General features: G+C 45.8%; 1 protein-coding gene across 3 annotated transcripts in view; it reads right to left on the bottom strand.

Moving 5' to 3' along the window:
* Positions 1–24,181, bottom strand: part of LOC147315243 (fibroblast growth factor 12-like) — a 47,515-nt gene that overhangs the window by 4,094 nt on the left and 19,240 nt on the right. For 2 of the 3 annotated variants that reach the window (XM_086262509.1, XM_086262508.1), the window contains exons 2-3: positions 3,898–4,008; positions 1,013–1,116 (exon numbers count right to left, since the gene is read on the bottom strand). In XM_086262509.1, coding sequence (XP_086118635.1) covers positions 1,013–1,116; positions 3,898–4,008 — 215 coding nt within the window. Of the gene's footprint in view, positions 1–1,012; positions 1,117–3,897; positions 4,009–8,250; positions 9,750–24,181 lie in introns of those variants that run through there. The other variant, XM_086262507.1, reaches the window with a different exon arrangement.

The following is a 24,181-nucleotide window of genomic DNA, read 5'->3' as shown; positions in this document are numbered from 1 at the left end:
TCATGAAGAGGACCATCGAGCTAACAAGTGCAGAAACATTTACTAACAGCTGCACTTCCATATATGGCATCAAACCACGAAGCAGAACTGAAGCGCAGCTGCAAAGTGGCAGCAAGGTTTCATCACATACCCGCCACGAAGGCGGGCTCGTGTTACACTGACTCAAACTACCACACAGTCAGCGTCCGCGGCTTCAAATCGCAGTGGCGGCGAGACATCTGTGATTGACAGGCAGCAGCAGCCAATAGGAGCGCTGCAGAACAGGTAGTTCATGGTCGCTCCTCAGAATTACATCTTCCCCACAGCGCCGACCAACAATCGCAGCTAACAGCTAGCTTCTTCGGGCGCGCTGCGAGCTCATATTTAGTTTTTGTGTCTAACACGCCTGAGAAAGCTTCCTCACATCGTCGCCGTTATCCTCCTCTTCCTCCACCACTCTGCCTCCATCCTGATGCTGCGCACAGAGAGGCGCATTTTAAAGTTTTATGCACGTGTTGTGAATTATGGATGTTAGATGGACTCGCTGAGCAGCAGTACAGCTGTAGATGTCCTCGGTCTGATCAGGGCTGTCCTCCTAACTACTTCCATTGTTCATCATCAATTAATTATTACACACGCTGTCTAAAAGTGGAACTTTTGTACCGTAATGTCACCGAGTTTGCATCTGAACACGAGCTGGAACAGAAAAAACAAACGCAGGATCTCTTTGCAGGGGAAGAACTGGATCGGTCAGATAATGAAATAAGATCTGAAATCAGATCTTGTGGGGATTAAAACTGAGAGAAGTGTTTTCACTTCAGTGAGAAACTTTATCTCAGTGTCACCCTTGAGCAAAGCAGTGACACCTGATTACCTCACAAACAGTAGTTGACTATCAGTGTTTTCAGCAACGAGACGTTTTAATAGTTAAAATGATTGTTGGGGACACGTCAGGAGCTCCTGGCTTTACCTGCTCCAAACCTTTAACGAAACAAGCTCAAGAAGGACATGAGGATGAGGCAGATGTTCTTACAGATGTGTAGAGGAATCCCTCGGCGTTCATGGCCACGTACAGCGCGGCCTTCACTCCCTGGATGGCCACGACCCTCAAACCTACTGGGATCAGGTTAAACAGAGCTGGAGGGCGAGAGACATAGACAGAGAGAGAGAGTTAGGTAGTGAGAGGCAGAAGTAGATTAATACAAAACGTCACAGAGAGCACAGAAGACGGACGGAGCTACCAGGAAGTCTGCCGCAGTTAGCGAGCTCTTATTGTGAAACCTCGAGTTGAGTCATTTGGCGTTTTGAAAGCAGATGTGACGATCGAGCGGCGGAGATGAACGAGGAACTAAGATACTGCACTAAACTCCCCTCTTAACGACCATGATTTCAAACGTTGATGACCTGGCTCTCTTCCTCTCCTTACTCCTGCAGGTTTCTTCCTGTTAAAAGGGAGCTTTTCCTTCCCACTGTCGCCAAAGTGCTTCCTCATAGGAGGTCATATGATTGTTGGGTTTTCCTCTGTATGTATTGTAGGGTTTACATTACAGTATGAAGCACCTTGAGGAGACTGTTGTGTAAATAAAACTCAATTCGAGACCTCCCAGAATATTTTTGTTCTATGAATATGTGCACGTATATATCAGACGGAGCAGAAACGTTTAACACTGCAGGATGATGTGAAAATGGTGATTGCTGGAATAATTCATCAATGGTGGGTTAGCCACGAGGCCCCAGCGTCTCAGCCAGGCGGAGGTTGAGACCCGGACTCTGGACCGCTGCAGCAGCTCCATTCTTTCCTTTTTCAGCTGTTACATGCTAGCATGCTAACAGAGGCCTGTAGAGTCTCCTGGGGGGAATTTGCTGGGACATCCACTCCTGAGATGATGTCTTGAGTGTTTTCCACGTGTGGATACCGTCCTCCGCTGTGGAATAACGGACTTGAGATTCTTTGGCGATGGCCTTATCCCTGCGTGACCGATGGACATCAACTGATGCTTCTTTAAGCTCGTTGCTGATGCCTTTCCTCCTCTGCATTGTGTTAACACACAAACCTGCAAACTACAGAAACGTCTGCTTCTATCTGTTCTCACATTTGCAGTAAAAAGTGTCAGAAATGAAAATGTCATGAAGAGTCGCACAGAGCAGGTTTAAATTAATAAACCAGCAGTGATTCCTCCATCTCTGCTTTAAATCTTCTGCACCTGTGTAAATCAGACCCACTCAGCATTAAAAAATCCCATTACACCTCCTCAAACTGTGAATTCTTGTGCTTTTAGTCGATCTGTAACGGTGGTTAAAACCCGGCTCAGCCTGCTGATGTGCTTCCAGCTGATAAAGCGAGAGAAAAAGACTGAATAAAAGCAGAGAGAGAGCGAGAGGGGGGGTGATAGAGGGACGCAGTGATGAGAGGTGATTTAATCCTCGGGGACAGAGAGCTGCAGTGTGGGTGAGGATGAGGAGTAGGAGGAGGTGGAGGAGGAAGAGGCCTGTGGCAATGGCTGTGGTTAATCCTCCTTTATTTAACTCAGAGATGATCAGAGAGAAAGCGAGAGGGGGAGAGAGGGGAATCCAAAACATCTCCTCCTCCTCTTCTTGTCCTGTTTTTGCTTCTTTTTTCCAAACCAAAAGAATTTACAGGAAGCAGCAGAGGCTGTAATCCTGAGCTCATCCAGCCGAGAAACAAAGACCTGCAGCGGGAACGTGACCGAGTATCGACGATCAGAAGCTGCCTTCAGACTGCTCCACCTCGGATCACTCTGTTACAGACGCCAGATGCAGCTTCAGCTCTGTTTTCTGACGCAACCCCAAACGGGATTTGTGGAATCGAACCAACGACCTTTTGCTTGCCAAGTGAATGTGTTAAACATGACAACGTTGTAGGGGAGGTGCCTTTAGTGAGGGGAGGGTGGAGTGTGAGAGCGACAGATGGATTGGGGCGGAGTGACATCCCTACACTCACCTGTGGGGAGTGACTGAAAGAGCTGCAGGTGTAAGCTGTGGAAATGCATTTCCTTTGAAGCGCACTTAGTGACGGGGCTCAGAGCAGATCTGCTGGTCCTCCACATCGAATAGGCAAGACCGACCGGGAGGAGGACCGGGCAGACCCAGGACTCACTGGAGAGATTATATCTCAGCTGGCTGGGATCAAATCCCCCCGGATGAGCTGGAGGAGCTGGCTGGGGCAAAGGGGGTCCGGACTTCTCTGGTTAGACTTCATGACCCAAACCCAGGGAAGCAGCAGAAGATTGTTGGATTATGTTTATGTTCTGATTTAATGAGCTGTTGTGTTTGAGATCCTTCTTCTGTGTAATGTTTCACCTTTCTGAGCTGTTCTCTTGTTTGACATCGGATGATCCACGGTGCTTTTACACTTTGGCTGTGGCTCTTTCCATAAAAGTTGGAGGTAGCGACCACGACATCACACAGTAGTGAGTGTGAAACAACATGCTCACTGAACCCTTCATAAAACCGACTCCTAACACCAAACTTTAGAAAATGACCTCATCTTTTTATTTAGCTTGACCCAAAACGAGCCCATAAACCCTCAGGATCGCCCCCTGGAGGCCATTAAAAAGAGTACAGGTGTGAGGCATATTCTCTTCACTCTTCAGACAGAGAAGCCACGCCCATTTTTTATGTAGCGTGCGGTCTAGACCAGGGCTGCCCAATCCCAGTCCTCGAGAGCTACTATCCTGCAGCTTTTAGATGCATCCCTACTCCAACACAGCTGAATCAAATGGTTTGATTACCTCTTCAGCATGCCATCGTGTTTGGCAAAGGCCTGATAACAAGCCATTCATTTGATTCGGGTGTGTTGGAACAAGGATGCATCTAAAAGCTGCAGGACGGTAGCTCTCGAGGACCGGGATTGGGCACCCCTGGTCTAGACAAATACAGTTTTAATGTGGGACTCACTGTAGTCGCTGTTCTCGTCCTTGGTGCCGCTGATGGCTCCTTCGGGCTGCATCTGCAGGAAGAAGCCCTGCTCGCTGAAGAGGCGCGTCACGATGCCCTTCAGCTGCGGCTCTGAAACACAAAGACCGATGTGAGGTTCAGCACACACACACACGCACACTGTACCTGACAGCAGGTTGTCAGGTAGCATTGCTGAGTTTATCTCACTCATGTAAGCGTTTCTTCTTCTTCTCTACTTTCACATTTGAGAAGAAGAAGAAGAAGAAGAAACAAGCGTACATCCCAACATTTCCCGTCCAGCGTTCCTCACACAGACTCGACCGCAGAGAACTGTCACACCTGTGCAGTCAGCTTGCAAATCACGCTAGCTAGCATTAGCTGATAAATCCGCAGTTCACCCTTTGCTTGCATAAGACATATAACACTAACAGTGTGTCAGCCACTAGTTTAAGAACATGTTTAAACATGACCATCGGAAACCCTCCAATCTGTGTGGAGAGAGTCAGGAAGTTCCTGAAGCCCCAAATCAGTGACCTTTGCCCTCAGAGTTAGCAGATGGCTGCTGATGGGTTTCCAGCCTGGGCCACGTGAAGCTTAAGGGCACACAAACACACATGGTTCAAACCCCAGGGTGTCACATGTGCCCCAGAGACAAACCCTGAGGCCACGGCTCAGCACGCGAGTCCCTCCTGCTTGACTTTAACACCGAGCTGAAGGTCTGAGGACGTAAACACGGTAGAAGCTGAGCAGACGAAGTGATGCTCCAGATGACAATGTGGGCCAGAAGGACTCATCTCTGGCAGAAATAGACCAAAAAGACAGCGAGGCTAATGTGGAGCAGGCCGCTGTGCTACTTAAGGACCGAAGACACACATACGTGTCCGGAAACGACAACAAGGTAAATCTTCACCTTTTAACAGAGCAGACGTGAGTGTGAGTGTGGAGGAGCTGACACACAGCAGGACCAACCGGCCCTGCAAAACACAACGACCTAAACAAAGACCTTTAGTGGCTGCTGCTCATTAAAGTCGTTTGGTTTTACTCTGATTACCCGTCAAACAGCTCACATGTATAAATCTACACTTCCTACATTTCATGCAGTCACAGTATTACAGGCCTTGTTTCACAGAGAGGAAGTGGATGCAAACAGCTTCCTGCTTTAAACGGATCATTTTCACATTGTTTGACGACAGCATCACTGACCCACTGCGTTGTGTGTCCTTATTATCCAATTCATCCTCACTCCCAGCCGGTCGCAGCTGATGGCCCCGCTCCTCCTTGAGCCTGGCTCTGCTGGAGGTTTCTTCCTGTTAAAAGTGGGTTTTTCTTTCCCACTATCGCCTTGCTCAAGTGCTCGCTCACAGGTTTACTTTCTGGTAAAAGCAATCTTTGTTATGAATTCAGAGAATAATAATAGCCTCCAACATGATCACTTTAAAGGATTTAAGGTGTCAAACAGAAATTAATATTAACTAAATACCAATAAGGACCTAAAGTTTATATTCAAGGAGCTAACTTATTTATTTCTGGTCATTTTTACGTTCATAAATACATTCAGTTGTTTTCCCACATATTTATGTCATCAGTGCATTTTAAAGGAAGGCCATAGAAGTCAGCTGGTTTACTTTAGAGGGCAGTGGCGTACCTCACGCTGTGTTTTGATGTTCAGAATCCAAAGTCAGCGTGCTGACGATTCAAACACCGACAGTCACGAAACATCTGCAAGGTGTAATCTCTAATTATAAGCACGGATCCAGGAGCTATATCTGTGAGTGTGTGTCACGCTGTGTGAAGACAAGCTGTGAGTTTTAACATCTGTGAGGCCGCGGGCGACAAAACACCTCGTCACACGCTGCTCCCCGAGCTCAGGCGTGATCAGACTGACAGCGCCTTTAAAACCCAACCTCGTCTTCCCGAGTCGCAGCGAAACGATAAACGCTGAACTAAGAACGCCGTCTGCTGCTGTGGGAGCTTTCTACACGAAGGAACCGTGACATCGATGAAAGAAAACCACCTGCTCATCTCTTACATATATTTATCGATGACCCGAGATGGTACGAAAGCCAACGTTTTCTAAATGTGCATTCCTTTTAAAGGCCACCAGGGGGCGACACCTGAAAGAAAAGACGAGGAAATAGCTCATGGACCTCATTACTGGTTTCCACACACCAACACAGTGATGGTGTAAATCAGGAGTGTCAAACATGAGGCTCGTGGGCCAGAATCTGCCCGACGATAACTCCAATCCGGCCCACTTTAAGTTTTGCAGTTTTCTCTCCACGCCACACCAAACTACAGGATATGCTCTGTGAATTAATGAAAACTTTACATTGTAAATGCATAATTACAGGACAGTCTGAGCGATGAGCTACCAGAACCTTCTCTGCAACTTTCCTACCTGTTTCAAGCCCACTACACATCACAGTTTTCCTTTTAGGACATTGCAGACTGAGAGGGCGAGCGGCTTGATTCTGGCCCTCAGGCCGCACTTTGCCCCTGTGTGTGGTCGATTCTGCACAAAAAGGTGGCGAAAAAGCTGAAGGAAAACCTGGAAGTGCTGCTGAAGGATACTGGAGGCACGCGGTCGTGTTTTGATTTGAACTTGAGCAAAGTTGGGGGTGAAATCTTTAGGGCTTCAAAAAGGCTTCATGCAGTAACAGATCTCATTAGCAGAGGACTCACTGAGGGCGAAACATCAAAGCAGGGCAAAGTGCTGACGTTGAGCTGAACGCCGACTTCACCAGCTGCAGAACAACTCATGAATAACTCGGCCTCTTCCTACCAGCTCCTTACTGGAGAACTTGAAGTCTGCAGACTCTGAAGGAGCTGATCAAGCACAAGTGCTGCGTAATAGTTTTAAGCTTTAAGAAGCTGTTTGTTGTATTGCCAAGAAAACAGGAGGCGGAGGCGACGGCGGGGAGTCGGCTAATGAGAGATGAGAGCTGCAGCTAGCTCATAAATGTGTAAACGCAGACATCTGTCCAGTTCTCCGACGCTCTGCTGCTGCTCTCCGAGAAGCTTTCTCTGGAGGGAACGCCGCTCGAGTTCAGGTCGACTTTTATCTCGTTATTCTGCAGGAGGACTAAAAAACATAAAGGTTTGCAGTTACTTCAAGAAAAGAAAAATGCCGTCTGGAATCACACCGTGGGGATCTGATGATGCAACGCTCATTACAAATGAAACAGAGAACATGGAAGAACCCACAGCAAACAGGGAGGTGAGTTTTCTTTATGCAATCCAGTATCATGATGAACCCACAGAACATACAACACCATGGAAACCTCAAATTAAAGCTGAGCTTCAACTTTCTGAGCTTTAAAAGGCTGAAACCGTCCTCGTCAAGGCAACCAATGAACTTCTTCAGTGTTGACGGACCCTCAACAGACACAGGTAAGGAAAGCCCTGAATCTGAGTTTATCAAAGTGAACATAAGGATAAGCTTTATTTGTCAGTTGCAGTTGCTTGCAGCTGAAATGACAGACCTACAGACAATATACAAACTTACACTGGGGAGACAGGTCAGGCTAGAAAAAGGGATAGACAGTGAAATATGTAACATATGGGGGCAAAGTCAGGAGAAAAAAAAGGGTTTCTGCCCATGATGACTTCCAACAAGTGAGTCATCATAAGGAGAAAGCACAGAAAACTCCATAGCACACAAAGAAGCACAGATATCATCACACTCTACGCCATGAAACACAGACAAGCAGCATACGGGCGGGGGTACGCCGATGTACACAGTGGTCGCGGACGCTGCAATTCCTCGCGCCTCCAGCTGAGCCACTGTCTCCATCGGGGGAGGGGGGGTAAGCACGGTTACCTGATCAGAACTGATTGATGTTCTGATCAGGTAACTGTGCAGCAACCAAGGTGTCTGTTTAGTGGTCGAGTGGGAGGAGCCAGACGTCTGAAAGCGACGTTAATAACTAGGGGGGAGGGGGAGGGGCTTCAAAATAACTGCCCGGATTTGTTCAAGTTGCCAAGTTGGGAGGTTTCCTTCCTCAAAGATTCCTGCGTCATTGACAGGAAATGTTCTTATATGGCGATCTCAGGTGCACAGAAGGCCTGCTCACCTGCTGTTAAAACCAGCCAGTCAGAGGAAAGCTGAGTTAAAGCTGCAGGTTGTTCACATTAAATTGGACCTGTGTTATTTCCTGTCATATATCTGCTACTTTACGAGCGACAGCCAATCAGAAAGACAAAGGATGCCCTGTGTAAGATAAAGAAGGATTATTTTGAATGGTGACTCGTGCTAAGCTGCTCTGATCAGCGTGGTCATGAACCTGTGTGAGAGCAGTGTTCCCGTCCCGCCGTAACACGGCAAACCTTTGCTCTCCGAATCGTTCCACCCACCTGGTTTCCGGCGTACTGGTCTTTTCTTTCCGCTGCAGAAGCGAACTTTGCTAAAGACGCTGAAGATGTGTCGCTCACACAGAGACCTCGGGTCTTTACTGGGACTTGAGCGTCGCTTGTTAGTGGCGACTTTGTCGCTGTTGGACTCGCGGGCCTGGCGCTTCTGTCTGATCAGGGAGCTGGCGATAGCCGCCGCCATATCTCTGAGAGGAGGACGAAGCCACAGAGGAACAAAATATCTGCTCCTGCTGTCCGAGTCTGAGGCTGACGACCCTTCAGTCCGAAACAGGTGACATGTCGCCTGACGGGCCTCGGAGGGACCGAGCCAAGATGAAAAATCTTCTCCCTTATGGCAGATCGTTGATTAAGAACCAAAACGTTAGAGATCCACTGTGTGGAACAGCTGATGCACAACGGTCACACGTACAGGCTTCAAAAGAAAAACACCAGAAGGATCCTGAAAATCCACAAAAGTGAAGAACCCGGAAGTCGTTTCACGTTCGTGCGATTCACCGCACAAAACCTGTGTGCACTCCGATGTTAGGAAACAGATATTCCTCTTAAACAGTTTAAATAGTTGATTTATGAGTATATGTTTACATGTTGAGGCTTCCTTTCTGACGACTAATCCAAAGAACGGTGATGAAGTCCCCGCACTCTTCAGCTGAGGGTTTGGAAATAGATCACAAATCCTGATGGAGCTCTGAAAGACGGAAACTTTAAATATCCAGAGAAGAAGAGAATACCTGTTCCCTAAATAACCCTACAGGTTCCCACACAAGTTAAGACGCAGCACTGGCCTGGAGACAATTATTAAAGGAATAAAGAGAAACTCTGAATGAACATTTGATGAGTGATTACGCCTCGATCGAGGAGCTCATCGTGTCTGCTGGGTAATTTATCACTTTAGGTCGCCTCCATCTTTCAGACGCTCCGATGGAAGCGCACATGGCAGCAGGGATTTTCTCGATTTACGCGCCACAAACAGAAGAATCAAAGAGCTTCACCGTGACGTTTCTTCACATCTCTGTGGAGCGAGAGGAAAGCATCTTCATCCACCCGCCTACATCAGCTCGTCAACAACTTCCCGACATGCAGAAAAAGAGGAACAAACCCGAGAAGTTCAGAATTATCCCAGAGAAGAGCCGATAAAGCCGCCGATTCCACGCGCATGCACTCCGCTCTGCTCTATTTTACTCTACTCTGTTCTCCTGCCTCATCCTCTCCTCCTCCTCCTCCTCTTCCTCGCAGGCTGAGAGCTGCTGAATGTGAAGAGAGAGGAGCGAGGAGAAAAGAGAGCAGCCGTCAGCGAGAGATCGAGGAGAGAGAGAGAGATGGAGAGAGGAGAGGTGGAGGTGTGGAAGAAGCTCCTAAAAATATTCCGCCTGATGTTTCATGTTGCTCCCACATCAGACCACTCCATCTTCACTGCAGCATCCCGACGCACACGAGCGCGTTACACGCCGCAGGACGACTGGTTACTACAGAGCAACATCAGCATCGAGGCGCCCCGCTGTCGGAGTCGTGCATGTTAGAGAAAAAAATCCTTTCGTTTCACTTTAATCTTCAAACCAGATCATCACAAATTACAGCCAACCGCTGGCTTCTGCACTGTGCGCAAACATTTTGTTTGTTTGGACCCAAAAGTGACCAGATCTGGACACGTGCGTGGTTAGAAGACCTCATTTAGGCTCTGATCAATTTTAAAATGAGGATTTTCTGCTTTTGTTTTGAAAATATATCTACAGGAAAGGCAAAAGCAGCTGGCAATAAAAAACCTCGGAATCCTGCAAACAACACGGCGCTGTCTGATACCACAATCTTTTGCAGCACAATCCGCGCACAAACATGTTCTGGAGAGCATCAGCATGAAAACAACTTCAAAAGCTACATTTTCACTGACCTAATTGAAAAATAAAACAACTGAATTTTAGGATTTTGGGGTTGTTTTTGTAGCAGGACACAGTTTGAGAAAATTCAAAAACTATAATTATTACAGAATTATTAGCAACAAGCACACTTCTCTAGAAAATTGCCACATAGTCCTCATCATTTTGAACATTAATAAAAAATTCCTCTCTGCATGTGACCCATTCACTCAGCAAAGCAGTGGGCAGCCACCAATCTAGCGCCCAGGGAGCAGTGTGTGGGGACAATACCTCGCTCAGGGGTACCTCAGGGTAGCCGTTCAATGGATTCGAACCCCCGACCTTCCGATCATATCCGACCAATCTACCTACTGAGCTATCCCTGCCCCTACGAAGCAGCTTAGTGTCACTTTGAGAAGGAAAGTCTGTTGCAAGAGGCGGCTCTCCCACAGGGCTGCTCCATTATGGCAAAAATCCACACTTAAGGAAACTGAGGCATACTGAGTGTCTTGATGCTCAATCATCCAGGTAAGGAGATCCCAAAAGGTTGAGTCTGTTCATCTGGAGGTTTCAGTGGCGTTTCATCATCATCAGGTGACGTCTGCAGTCTCAGCGGACTGCAGGTTTCAACCTTATAAACAGGACATTTGGACAATGACTGAAACCAGCCAATGGGCTGGGAGGTCACTTTCTTTATCATTAATATGCAAATTGACATCAATGGTCATGAGTCCCATTCACAGAGAGTTGGGGAATGGCTGCAATCACAGCATGTAAGATGGGGACAGATGGACCCTTAGGCCCCCTCCTCGATTCAGAGATGGTCTTTCCCTTTTCACGTAAATGGCCTCCTTGACTCCGCCCTCAAACCAGCGTTCCTCCCTGTCCAGGATGTTACATCCTCATCCTTGAAAGAGTGTCCACTGGCCTGTAGGTGTAAATAGACTGCAGAGTAGCTCTTCTGTGTTGGTCCACCCACATTGAGTTTGTTTGGTTGTGTATCGAGGAGGTTGGGGTGGATGGATGGGTGCAGGAAACAGAAATGTTCAGACAAATCCTGATCTTTTCCTCATCTGATCATATTCCTGATGAAACCAGATATTTACATTTATATTACTACATAGCAGACGGCTTATTTAACAGTGATTTGTGGCCCATCTCTTGCTGCTGTGGGTTTTATTGTGGAGCAGAAGCCCTGAGGAGATTCTGATTTATTCACGGAGGGAGCAGATAAACGCGGTGCAGTAAAAGTCTTCACTTTTTCCATGAAGCATGTAGTTTAAAACAACGGAAACAAGGTGCATGTTAAATTGTCGAGCTCTGCAACCTCTCAGTTTCTGCTCTGAAGCGTCTCTGCTGTGCCGCGCTCACACTTCCTGTCAGAGGCTGTGAAGTCAACTGCAGGGTTACATAAAGGCATCTTTATTCCCGCTGCATCTCTACAGCGGCAGCACACACGGCTCACGAACACGTCGCCGGGGCTGAATAACCGTGAGATCTGCTCCAAGTCAGGAAACGCTCTCTGAGCCCGCAGGCAACGACGTGATCTGACACTCAGCCCACCGTCCTGTCGTTCTGCGCTGATTCACTCATCGCTTCACATCTGATCACGCTGTGAATGCTGGAAAGCTGCAGCCTCAGGTGGGGAGACAAACCCAGAGAAAACTGATCCCAGCTCTGTGCACACGGCTGAGTCTGAGCTTCATTATGAAAGAGATAAATCTACAACAAGTATTTCAAATATGGATTAAAATACAGCTTTTTTCTAGATTCGTTAAATGATTCTTTGGCATAAGATTTCCACTGAAGCCTCTTTATTTCAGACCTCTTACTACTAATGCTTCTACAACTGTTTGTTAATACAATTAACCTCTCAGCAGTCGTGCTATTGGTCAGATAATGTCATTAAAACGGCTCCAACAGCACAAACACAGTCCAGAGGTGCAGTTCAGGTGCTAGCAGACCGCTAGCAGCTACAGCCGCCTGTGTCACCAATGGATCTATTAATGCAAACTTTAAACCTTAATACAATTTAAACAGGTGAGTTATTAATAAATTGTCCTACGAAGGAAGAAATGATTTATAGAGACCAAAATAGTTTTTCTGTCAGGCTGTAAACGCGCTTATTTCTGCTGTTGGACATTTCATCGTGGGAGTCTTTTTGGACTGACTCTGGAGCCCCCTGTGGACATTAGAGGGACTGCACCTGTGTGTTGGCTTCATTTGCTGTCATATTTCTGGCATCCAGTAGCTGTTAATAGCTGCATGTTTGTGTTTTAATTACCGTGTTTATATTCTTTCCTTGTTGTTTCTGCATTGATGTGTAAATGGAAAATAATACAGATCCATATTTTTATTCTGGTACTCCAAGGCATAGCTTTACATTACATTACAGTTTCTTTAAGCCCTCCCGATAAGTGAGCTTTCATCTGATTGACCAGCTCTGTAAGCCTACCGAGGGGCATGTATAGGCCCAGTGTTACCAGTAATCAGTCCAAACCGAGAACTCAGAGCATCTGTGGTGACCACAAGATCTTATTATTATGGGGGTGGGCACTTATGCTAAAACACTGGTAACCTTTGCTTCCTTTGTGACTGACCTAATATTACGGCGTACTGAGCTGCTGCAGCTATTCTCCTGTTAAATCTGCTGATTAAAGCAAATTTTGGGGGTTTTAGGATCTGGTTCTGATCCAGATCATCTCATTTTTCTTTCTGAAGAGTGAAATCCTGCAGAGAAGTGTGAAACACTTTCAGCAAACAGGTCATTTCAGCGCCGTTAAAGACGAAGGCTCCACCTCTCTTTGGTTTGTCTCTGGACCTGAGGCTGAGGCGTCCAGCAGGATCCATGGCTCACGCACCGAAGTGAAACTGAATGGGATTAACTTCGTCACTAACCGGGTGCGCACGTGTCAGTGAATGCACCATCATGCTGAATGTAGGCCTACACTCTCGCAGAAAAAAAAACAGGTCAGCGTCTTTAATTACTGTCGTGTATTTGCGTCCTCGTACCTGCTCAGTGGGACTGAGGGAGGAGAAACGTCTCCGTCGCTCACTCTGATTATCAGATCCTGACGCTGCCAGTTATCCTGCCCAGATCAGGTCAACAATGTCTGACTCACTCGACGTTAAAAGAATCGTGTAGTTATTAACTTACTGCTTTCCGATACTTGTAGAAACAAATGAAAATGCTTATTTGAGAGGAGATGTGCAAGACTCATGTCTACCTCTAAATCTCTTAACCCAGTTCTCTGACACTGAAGCTTGAGGTCTGTGGGCTAAATCCAGCTCTTCACAAGTTTTAGTCTAGCACATCGCACATCTCCTTGTAGCTCCTCCATTCCTTAAAAGCCCACTTTCTATTGATTGGTGAACACGTGGAAGCCTGCCAAGAGTACGGAAAAATCATAGTAAAGAAAACGCTGGAGGCCAACTCCAAGGCAACCACGCAAGCGTGGAAGATAAAGATACGAAGCACCGTCCCCGGCAGTGTTCTCCATAGACCTGAAGCTCATCGTCAAAAGCAGAGACGCACATAGATTCAGGAGTGGAGTGACCGTCAGTCACATCCTGTACGTGGACGACTTCTGTACGCCACGATAGAGCGAGGCATCGACTCAGCGATCCACATAATCAGGATCTGCTGTGAGGACATCAGGATGTCATTCGGACTGTAAGAGCGACACGTGCTGAGAAGCTGAACGGCAGGAATAAGATCCAAGCCATCAATATGTACGTCCCCCAGACACCCAGCTGGGATAAGGTGGTGGTCACAGGAGGAAGTTACCGATTTCTATGTATGTGGCCATTGGAGGAACTGCAGCTTTAAGCTTAACCGAACCCCTTTCTTCTTCTTTTTATACACTTTTAGTACTTTTCTATAATTGATGTCAGGAGAGATGAGTTTAATTCGGGTTTTGTTTGGTCTACATCGACTCTGCAGCCTGCATCAGGGACTTAACAAGACGACTGTCAAACTATTAGCTTGCTAATGTTGATATTTATCCTCCACCTCCAACTGTTCACTGTAGACAAACACCTGTACGACATCACTGACCTGTCCTGATGGTCGCAGGTTCGATATCTGCTGAATAATGTAAGTGTGATAGGTTCATACCTGGGAGAGTCCAGGACCGAAGGACAGGAAATCCACTGTGGCAGCACCACAATCGATCCCACGGCTCATTAACACCCAGCAGGTGTGTGTGTGTGTGTGTGTGTGTGTGTGTGTGTGTGTGTGTGTGTGTGTGTGTATACAGTTCAGGTATGTTTCCTGATCAATAGACAGACTGCCTCATCAGAGGGCAGGAGAATGTCAGCAGGGCAACAACAGCAACACCATTAAACTGCCAGAGAACACAGTACACACAGTACACACACAGTACACACAGTACACACAGTACACACACAGTACTTGCAGTACACACTACAAACTCAGTACACAGGTTGCTCATGATATGAAAGAACCTCTCAGACTGAATATATGTATTTAATACTGCATTTGTCTTCTGCCCAACACAGTGTGTTAACCACAGAGTCTGGCTGAGCGGTGACTCACAGCAAAAGCTGGTTTAAACCCACTGAGCTGCAAAGCTCTGCTCTCACTGTTATCCTGTAATAAAGAGGTTAGACTGACCGAACATAAATAACTGAAATAGGGACCAACAATGATTAAACACTGTGGTATGAATGTGTTGTTCTAAACAGAAAGGTGAGAATGTGGAACAGGTAAACTCGATAAGGACACAGCAGGAAAAGAAGGAGGAGAGAGATAGTGTGAGGCACAGGTGAACTTAATCAAGGATCGACCCTGTAAACTGAGGAAGTAAGACATGAGATAAATTATTAGGCTCTAAAAGAAACAAAAGGTGAGGGAAAGTAAGGCACAGGTGAACTTAATCAAAACAATAAGCACTGTGAGAAAAGGAGGGAAAGCAGGAAAAAATCAGAGAGTGAACACAGGAAACACGAGAAACCAGGAACAAGGAAGATGTGCAAAGCGAGATCAAAAGACCGCGACGATGAACCAGGACAGCTCTGGGATTTACTTGCAGGAAGACAGTAAGTATGAGACGGGAGGTGTTTTCAAAAATAACCTGGAAAAAATCTATTCCAGGTCCATCAGAGACACATTCAGCCCAAAACTGAGGAAAGACTCCAACAAACAGCGGCGTGGGCGGCACAGAGGACGGCCGCTGGATGTTCAAAATGTTAACAGCAGCACGTATTGTTCCTCCGTCTATTGTTTCACGCCGAGCGTGCACACAGCAATATATTTTTAAAAATCTGCCGTTTCTCCTGCCGATGACTCACCGCTCATAACAAACACAAGCTCAGAAAGCCGGCCCGCCATCACAGAGATGATCCAAGAAGCGGGATTCAGACGACTTTATAGGACGGCGTGAATGACACGTGCAGAACAGTGCGAGCAGCTCAGAGGTGCAGTCAGACTGGACTCTGCATCTACAACAACATGAATCTGATTGATTAAAAACAGCAGCACTTCACATGTGATGTGCTTTACATAACAGTGAGGGCATCAGGTGGAGAGCTTTTATGTAACACGTGTAATTTATTGATTTCGACTTGATTTAAATGGATAATAGAAATGATGTGTGAAGAGCTGCAAAAGTGTTTACTTGGTCATTCCACGGGAACGCAGAAAGAAAGGAATTTTTCCCTCTGTGAAAAGCAGGAAAAGGGTTGTTTTTTTATATGGACACTGATTCGTTTTAGGTGTTATGTAATATAAATTTGATAACGTTTGAATATTTCTGTCTCAGTAAACGGGCTCTGTTCACTGGACAGATGCTGCCATCTGCTGGAGGTCAGGTCAACTGCAGGTTTGAGTCTGTGGGGAGGAATCAGTTTCATAAAGTTTTTTGAATCTGTTTTCTTCTTGTTTTGGATTTTAATGTTTGGATATAAAGTTGATGTTTGTATTTTTCCACTTTTACCTTAAACCTACAAAGAAACATTAAAGTAACTTTTTCCTGATCTGGAAAAGGCCGTAAACACTTGGATTGTGTAAGAGATTATGCTTTTTACATATACATATATAAATATAAAATATTTTAATGAGGTGGAGTTAGTGTGACGCCGTATCGAGGCTTGAATGATCACATGCATGGCTAAATGCCCGGTGGGCCGATGGTGATTTTTCGTTTTTATGGGCCAATGATACATATTGGCCAGATGCTGGTCGATGTGTAAAAATAACTCAGTTGTTTGGTGGTGGCTGTGGCGGAGCTTCCACTGAGGCCAGCAGGTGGATGAGGGAAGGGGAGGTAGGAGGAGGAGAGACCCGAGGCGGCCGCCGGTCCGAGTGTCAGGTGAACTGAACTTCAGGTAAGAAGTTATGACCTGCAGTCTGTCTGGGTCAGATATGAACCAAGTTTAGGTGGAGTTTATTTTTGTTACCATCAGTTACAATAACTCGTACTGCGTGCTAGCTAGCATGACGGAGTTTCTATACAGCTGGGTGGTGCTATGATGTTACTGATAGTGAACTTTATTTAATTCATAAGGTTAGTAGAGTTGCCAATCGTCCCGTAAAAAGACGGAATCGTCTCGTATTCAGAGAAAATATTACGTGTTTCGTGTTGAGCTGAGAAGAGATGCAGTTTGTCCTGAACTTCAGCTACAATGGAACAAAGACAGAGCTGAAGTTATTCTGTGTTTACGCTGCACAGCTGCCTCTTCTCCTCTCATTCTCCCCCCTCCCTCTCCTGTTGCTACTTCAATCATGAAACTGATCAATGATCAGCTGATCAGCTTTTCTCTCTTGTTTATTTATCGCTCACTTTGCGCCAGAAAGAGGAAACCAGCGGATGTCGCGCTAAACAACAGCAGCACGTTTAAGCTTGATCAGCTGTTGTTAGAATTTATTTAATATTAATTTCTAGTATCAGCTGATGTTTGCTGGAGCCACAGCTGTAAAGCTGCTGGTCATGATGGTTTGGATATGTGGTGAGAGGGAAACATGAAGATGAAACCAGGAGATGTCCTTACTGAATCATCAGAGCTGAACAGGTGATGGAGAAACAGGTTTACCTTTTATGTGACATGAATGAGTTGAAGTGAAGTTATGAACTGTTTCTGAGAGACAAATAACATCCCGCGGCCTGGTGGATCTGAAGAGGTTCACATCCACCCGTGACTTTACTCCTGAATAAACACCACAGAAGAAGAACTGAACAGCCAAAGCTCAAGCTGACACGGCTGCTTCTTATTCGCTGTCAGCGAGGTGTCGTCACAAACTGAATTCTGGACGTGTTGCTTGCAGCCAACGTTATGATTTAACTTTTGAAGCACTGGCCAATCAAACCACATTATGTAAATACTGCGAGAGAGCACGGTGGCTGTACAGGTGGGAAAGATTCAGCCTGTTATACATCAACAGTACCTGTAGTTCCAGCTAGCTTGTCTGATGCTAACTGCTGACTCATCTAGCTGACTAGTCATCTAATTGTTGCTATGACAACCATACTTGTAATATATAGATAGATACCCACCTAAAACGAGCGCCCGCTATCAAGCTCCAGTGATCCTTCCTGCCTGAAACTTTAAAGGTAAAAAAACTAGAAACGGGTTTTATATTCCAATCGTCTCAAAGTGCAGCTTTGCTGCTGCTAGCCACATGCTAAATACACAAGTTTAACTGAAATCAGGATTAAACCTTTTTTCTGACCTGGAACATAAACTTTTACCACCACGTCTGCTGAATCATCCGGACGGTTCAGTTCACGAGTCTCTGCAGACGCCCACCTCCACCTGAGCTCCTTTCTCAGACCTCTGCTGGTCACATCTCACCTCATTTCTGTGGTTCATATCCACAGTTATTTTCATAGTGACAAATGTAGTTTGTGGCTGTCCTCTGTATTTGTTGCTGTGCGTTTCCTCTCAGTCTCTTGGAGGAGGAGAAGATGCCCACTGTGCCCAGCAGAGGGAGACAGAGACCCTTCTACAGCTCCTGTTCTGTCTGTTTTCAGACGATGTTTCGGTCGTTGTGAATCATTCATGTCATCCTGTCAGCCACTTTGAAGGATTAAAAAGAGAAGCCGAAAACACTCCATGTTCTCGTTTTAAACCACACTTTCAGGCACAGCAGCAGCTCGAGGTCAGCTTTCTCTTCCTCCATCAGCTAAAAAGTCATTTTCAGTAACACGTCCAACGTCAGTCGAGTAATTTAGTTATAGAGATGTTAGCACTACACAAACACACACACACACGTTTGTTTGGTATCAGCACCGAGAGTCTGCACAATTAAAAATCATCTGAACTGAATTTCTAACCTGTTTTTATTTGGTTTCAGATGTTAGAGGTTATGATGCAGGACACCTGCTGAAGTTTAACCTGCAGGCGTTCTGTGACTGTCACACTGATGGTTTCTATAACTGTGAATCTTGGACTTGTGTTTGACGAGCCTTAAGCCAATCAGCATGCAGAGGACGACTCAAACAATGGCGTGACAGATTTACGGAAACAGATTCAACTTTTTATTCAGCGTGACTGAAAGTGGATTGATAGGTTTGTAGCATAAACCTATTCGCTGGAACGTTAAGGACAATCTGCTACGCAGCAAAAAGCAAGACACAAGGCACCAAAGTTCTCTGGTTTACTCATGCATGAGGGAGACCTGGCTGGGGCCAAGTGTCGTTCCACCACTTGACCACCGTCAGACTCTCAGCCAGGTTCCCCATAGCACTCCTTTTATTGTGGTTACATGAATATGCATAGGGTCATTAACATATAACATCTTACATAGGTATACATGTGAACAAAGAATACTGTGTGTGTGTGTGTGTGTGTGTGTGTGTGTGTGTGTGTGTGTGTGAGGTCAAGGTGTGACCCTGTGAAGACTCCCCAAAGTTGGTGCCAGGAGTCTAGCGGTCCATCTGAACAAAGGGCTCTTATACTTAAACAGATATACGTGTGTTTGCTATACCATATATCAGCAAGAGAAGATACGACCTCTCCTAGGAGGTGTGATCTACGCCAGAACACTCTGTAGAGGGAGTGAACGCACTCCCCCTTCATGCTACACAGAGCTGTTACAGACCTCCTAGGATGAGACATTCTTTCAATCTACAAATGATTATACACTTCTAAGCATATATGAGTAAATGTTTCTAAATACAAATGACAATAACAAAATCTAAACCCATCATGGATGAGTCCACAAAAAGTGTTCAAGTCAGAAAAGCTGCTTTCCCGCCGACCGCAACCACAGCTATCACCACCTGGTGGCCTCACGATAGAATGCAGGTTTATGGCACTGATGGAGGATTCTAGCTGCTCAGCAGTCCTGGCTCTGCTTTGTCCTGAAACGTTATTATTCACTGCAGATGATCAGATATCCAAAGTCCTACGACGCGTTTCTGCCATCAAATTCAAAATGAGCTCACAGTGTTTCCTCTACTGTGAGTAAAATGTGGGTTTATGAGATTAAACTACAACTGTAAAAACTGTAAAACAATAAAAACGGAGCTGAAAAAAAGAAACCAACTCTGGAAGCTATCAGAAACCAAACTGAATTAGAAACAGGAAGTCAACATGAAAGATAAATCTGTGACGAGCTGCCGACCAAGCAGTGACGTGTTCCCTCCACATGATGCTGAAGGTGCTTAGATTTGTGATGAAGGAGCCTTTCTGCTTCTTCAGTTTGACCCACGTGGTCCAGTATGAAAAACTAAAGATCTACAGCAGACCTGGAAGACCTGACACAGGAGCTGAGAGACGGTGATCGACTTCATCAGAGATGCTCTCAGTGGAAGGACGGCTGTCAGGAAGTCGCTTCTCTGAGCAGAGAAACAGGTCTGATGGAGAGATGGACGCACATCAAGGTCAAGAGGAGGTCAGGAGGAGGTCCATCAAAGAGGTTACAGACATCAGAGAAACACGGTGGAGACTCTGTCATGGTTCTGCTGCGTGTCAGTCAGCGGTGTTGGACAAACTGATGAATTATGAGGTCAGAGTTTGAGCCATCATGCAGTAACATCTGGAAACATCTGAGTGGCAGCAGCTTCATTTTTCAGCATCACAATGACCCCAATCACACTGTTAATGCAGTGAAAGCACACCTGGATAGAAACGCACACGTCGGTCATGGGTCCGCCTCCCAGAGCCCGGACCTCACATCACTGAAGCAGTGTGAGATCATCCTGACAGAGAACAGAGCAAAGGACAGAAACATCCAAGAAGCCTGGAGAACTGTTCCTGAGACGGCTTAACAGAGAGCTGAAGAATAAAGGTGCTCACACTGAATATTGTGCGTCTGCATTTATTTTAATAGCTGACATTTTCCTAAGAAGTGTGTGTGCGCTATTTCTACTCGAGTCCGTCCAGAGTCACTTGATATGGACGGGTCTCCGGGTCGGAGCAGCAGAAATGCAAAGTGCTGACTGAGCCGAGCAGACTAACAGCTGCTCAGACAGAAATACACGAAGCTGTAAATATAACGGAGACAACACACACGCACACACACAGTGTGTGGGCTAATTTTAGTTAGCATGTTCTGTTTCTGTCACAGGCCTTTAAATGTTGCTCTCGCTGCTTTTTGTTTGACACAGAAACTCAAAACTAAAACGAGAAACTCCAAGAAAACTGACCCAGAATCTCCCCCCGCACTGCCAGTTTATTAGGCACACTTATCCAAAGTAATTCAGCAGTTTTTCAGTTTAGAGATGAGCTTTATCGTCACTGTGGATGCTCCGTGAATCATCATGCCTTCAGCTCTGGGCTGTTGGAATAAACTCTGTGTTTTATCAGCCTGTCGCTTCAGCTCGACTCCCAGCTGTCAGAGGATGAGCTTGGAAAACTTTCAAATAAAGTCACAGAAGCTTCTGCAAACTGCTGGAAACCTCGAGTCACACAGGCCACGCCCCTAAAAATGGTAATTATAAACAGGCAAAGATCTCTAGAGACGAAACCAGTTTGTTTTATCGGGTTGTAAACATGTTTAGTTCTGGGGGGACTGACACCCCCAGTGGACGTTAGAGGAACTGCAGCTGATGGGTTTGTGTGTTTATATATAAGCAGATATTTTGGTGATGTGAGAATCTGTCAGTCATCAGCTGATGAAGGTGTGAGACACCGAGACCTTGACGCTGATATTTATAATCGTCTGCGAACACGGGACATGTAAGGACGCGGCGAGGACGCGGCCAGGACGCACAGTAACATTTGCAGAAGCTGGTTTTTGATACTTCACAGGCACTCCTCTACACGCTAAACGCCATTATAAAAACACACCTGCTCATGAAGCGCGTCATGAGAAAAATTGTTTTCTGTGAGCTTTCTGTCATTTATACGAGTCGCAGGTTTCACTGCAGCAGGTGTTTTACTGAAGTGTGTGTGTGTGCACAGGTTGTGTCCCTGCAGTCACACACTCAGGTGTTTGCATGTCATTTGGCTTTCTTTTGCAGCACAGAGACCTCGACCTGCAACAACTCCAACACAACATGGGATCCAAGCAAGCGCAAAAACACAACAACACACCAATCAGACACACAATAAATCCATGCAGCAGGTGTGCCGTGTTATTCACGTGTAGTCTTCACCTACAGATCAGCTGATGACGTGTTGACGTATTCGACATGTATCGATTTTCTGTTTTCACAGCTTTTGTTTCACTTTGACCAAACTTAAGATTAAATATTTAGAGCCTCACACTTTCACATTAACCCCCCCGTCACACAATCTTATCCTGACTTATCGTCTTCTTGGTTTGCAACAAATCAGCCGTCTCTGCTTCGCTGTCCTCTTTTCTACGGTTTATAGTCAGACTGCAGGCTGTTACCACGTTGCAGTCTTTGCTGACCTGTCATGATACATGTGGGATTGGTGCTGTGTGCTGGTGGCTCTTTCGCTCTGCAGACAGGGACCGTGGGAATTCAACCAAAGCGATGACTACAGAGATGCACGTCAGCGCAGTCCTCCAACGAGGCAACAACGTCCAAAACTCACAAGCTCCAAGAAGTGATCCCTCTCTGTGAGAGGATCGCTGCTAGCTGAGCGAGTGTGGTTTTTTACAGAAGCTGCTGTTTGATTGTTATTTATCCTTCCTTTGGTTTTTTATTACTGTATTCTTATTTTTCACCGATTTTGTTTCAGCCTGTGGATTTTGATAAATACGTTGCAAAATGACAACAAACCTTCTTGAATCTTGAAGTATTTACATAAATGCAAAATACAAAAAGTGAGAAGAAACAGAATATTGCAGAAGGTTTTAGAAACAACAATGATGCAGGACAAGAAGCAGGCAGGAAGTAAGACACAGGTGAAGATAATGGCTGTATCCCAATTCAGGGTCTGCAGCCTCAACGATCCTCAAGGGCCGCGTACTTAAAGACCGCTAAGGCCGGAAGTGCGAGGCTTGTGAAATGGGACGGTCTAGCCTCCGTCGCTCTGCCCAGGTTGCCTAGCAACCATGATACTAACAGCTGGAAACGTGTCATACAGCTTTGTTTGACAGAAATGAAGGAGAAAATCTTTTGTTCATTTGTTTGTTTGTTTCTACATGAGCTTTGATCATTCTCTGATTAAGCTCAGCTATTGAACGGCGTATATTTTAAAGTAAAGGCTTTAAAACCAAGTTAGTACAAACGTCACTAATGTCACATGACTTTGCCGACATGTGGCCAACAGTAATGTTTTAATGTTCTTCGTTATTAAACATTTGCACATAAATAAGTGACATAATATTCAGTACTTACTTAAAGTTCACTCTTCGGGCGCCCCTCATCCGCCGTTTTCTTTCGGCAAAATTATCAGAACCCACCGCCGCGCTATGCATTCTGGGATATGCTGGGCCACGAAGTCTACACCGCCGCGTCCTTAAAATTCAGTGAAATGAAGGACGCATTTGAGGGCCGCATTTCGAGCAGCCTTTGAATTGGGACAGCCTTCGTCGCGTCGCTGTGACGTAATCGGCCTTAAAATGCGGCCTTTAAGGCTGCAGAGCCTGAATTGGGACACAGCCTAAGTGACAGACAGGAAGTAAAAACTGAAATATGACGAAAAAACCAACAGATAATTACCAAAAGACAAACACTTAACAGGAAGACGCGCACAGAGGGAGGAGCCAAGTGCAATATAACAAATGGACACGCCCACTGCGACGCTACATGGTTAGCAAAGTTGTGCTATGACACCTCAAGCACAGCATTTTCCCCATGATGGTGACTGTGAAACTGCATGCTCATTGGCTAACTAGTTTAGGGCAGAGAGCTGTTTCCCCTTCTTCACACATATACAGTACCAGAAGTCTTTCTGCAACCACAGATATCGCCGCCCTGGTGGCCATTTGAATGAATGTCAACAGTAAAACTTCACATTTACTGGGCAGACAAACAAATAAAAATGGCATAAACTCAATAACAACACAAAAACCATGTTAGGTAGACTCTTGATTGATTAACTTGAACAGGATATCAGTTTCTGTGTAAAAGAAGTTACAGAGAAACATCATCTCTCTTCTCTGGTTCGCTGCGTGCTTTACGATGGTCACAGTCAGAATGTAGGTTCATGATTATTGTGACGTCTCTGGTTTTGGACATATTTTACACTTAAATGATGGTGTACCACAAAGCTCTGGACCTCTGCTTATCTCATGTATTTGTGATATTTATGCTAACAACATCCTCCATGAACTAAACGTTAGTTTATCTGCAGATGACACTCTGCTGTATACCCGTCCTGTTAGCAAACCTCCATCAAGCACTTCCCTCAGCTGCTCCACCCTGCTGCTGCAAACACACCAGGAACTTTCCAGAACACATTTCCAGTTTGTGAAAGACGATCTCAAACTCTTCTGGAAAGTTTCAGGGTTCAGCTTCAGAAAGGAGACGAACAAGGGTCCCACACTTCCCAAAGCTAATGTGGCCTCTAAAACTCTTCAGTCTACTCTGAATCAGAAACACCTTCTAACATAAACTCCCCCCAAAAAAGACGTTTCTGCAGCTTCATGCAACAAAAGACAGAAGCAACATAAAAGAAGTCAGCGCGACCGGACTCAGGGACAGATGTTTGTGCATATTTCTGTTATTTAAAGTAAATGATGA

The sequence above is a fragment of the Aulonocara sp. 'chitande type north' Nkhata Bay genome, linkage group LG14 (genome assembly GCF_057382095.1).
Source record: "Aulonocara sp. 'chitande type north' Nkhata Bay isolate Kocher_YH1m ecotype deep benthic linkage group LG14, A_spYH_male_GT1.1, whole genome shotgun sequence".
Classification (NCBI taxonomy): Eukaryota; Metazoa; Chordata; class Actinopteri; order Cichliformes; family Cichlidae; genus Aulonocara; species Aulonocara sp. 'chitande type north' Nkhata Bay.
This window is presented reverse-complemented; position numbering and strand designations above follow the sequence as displayed.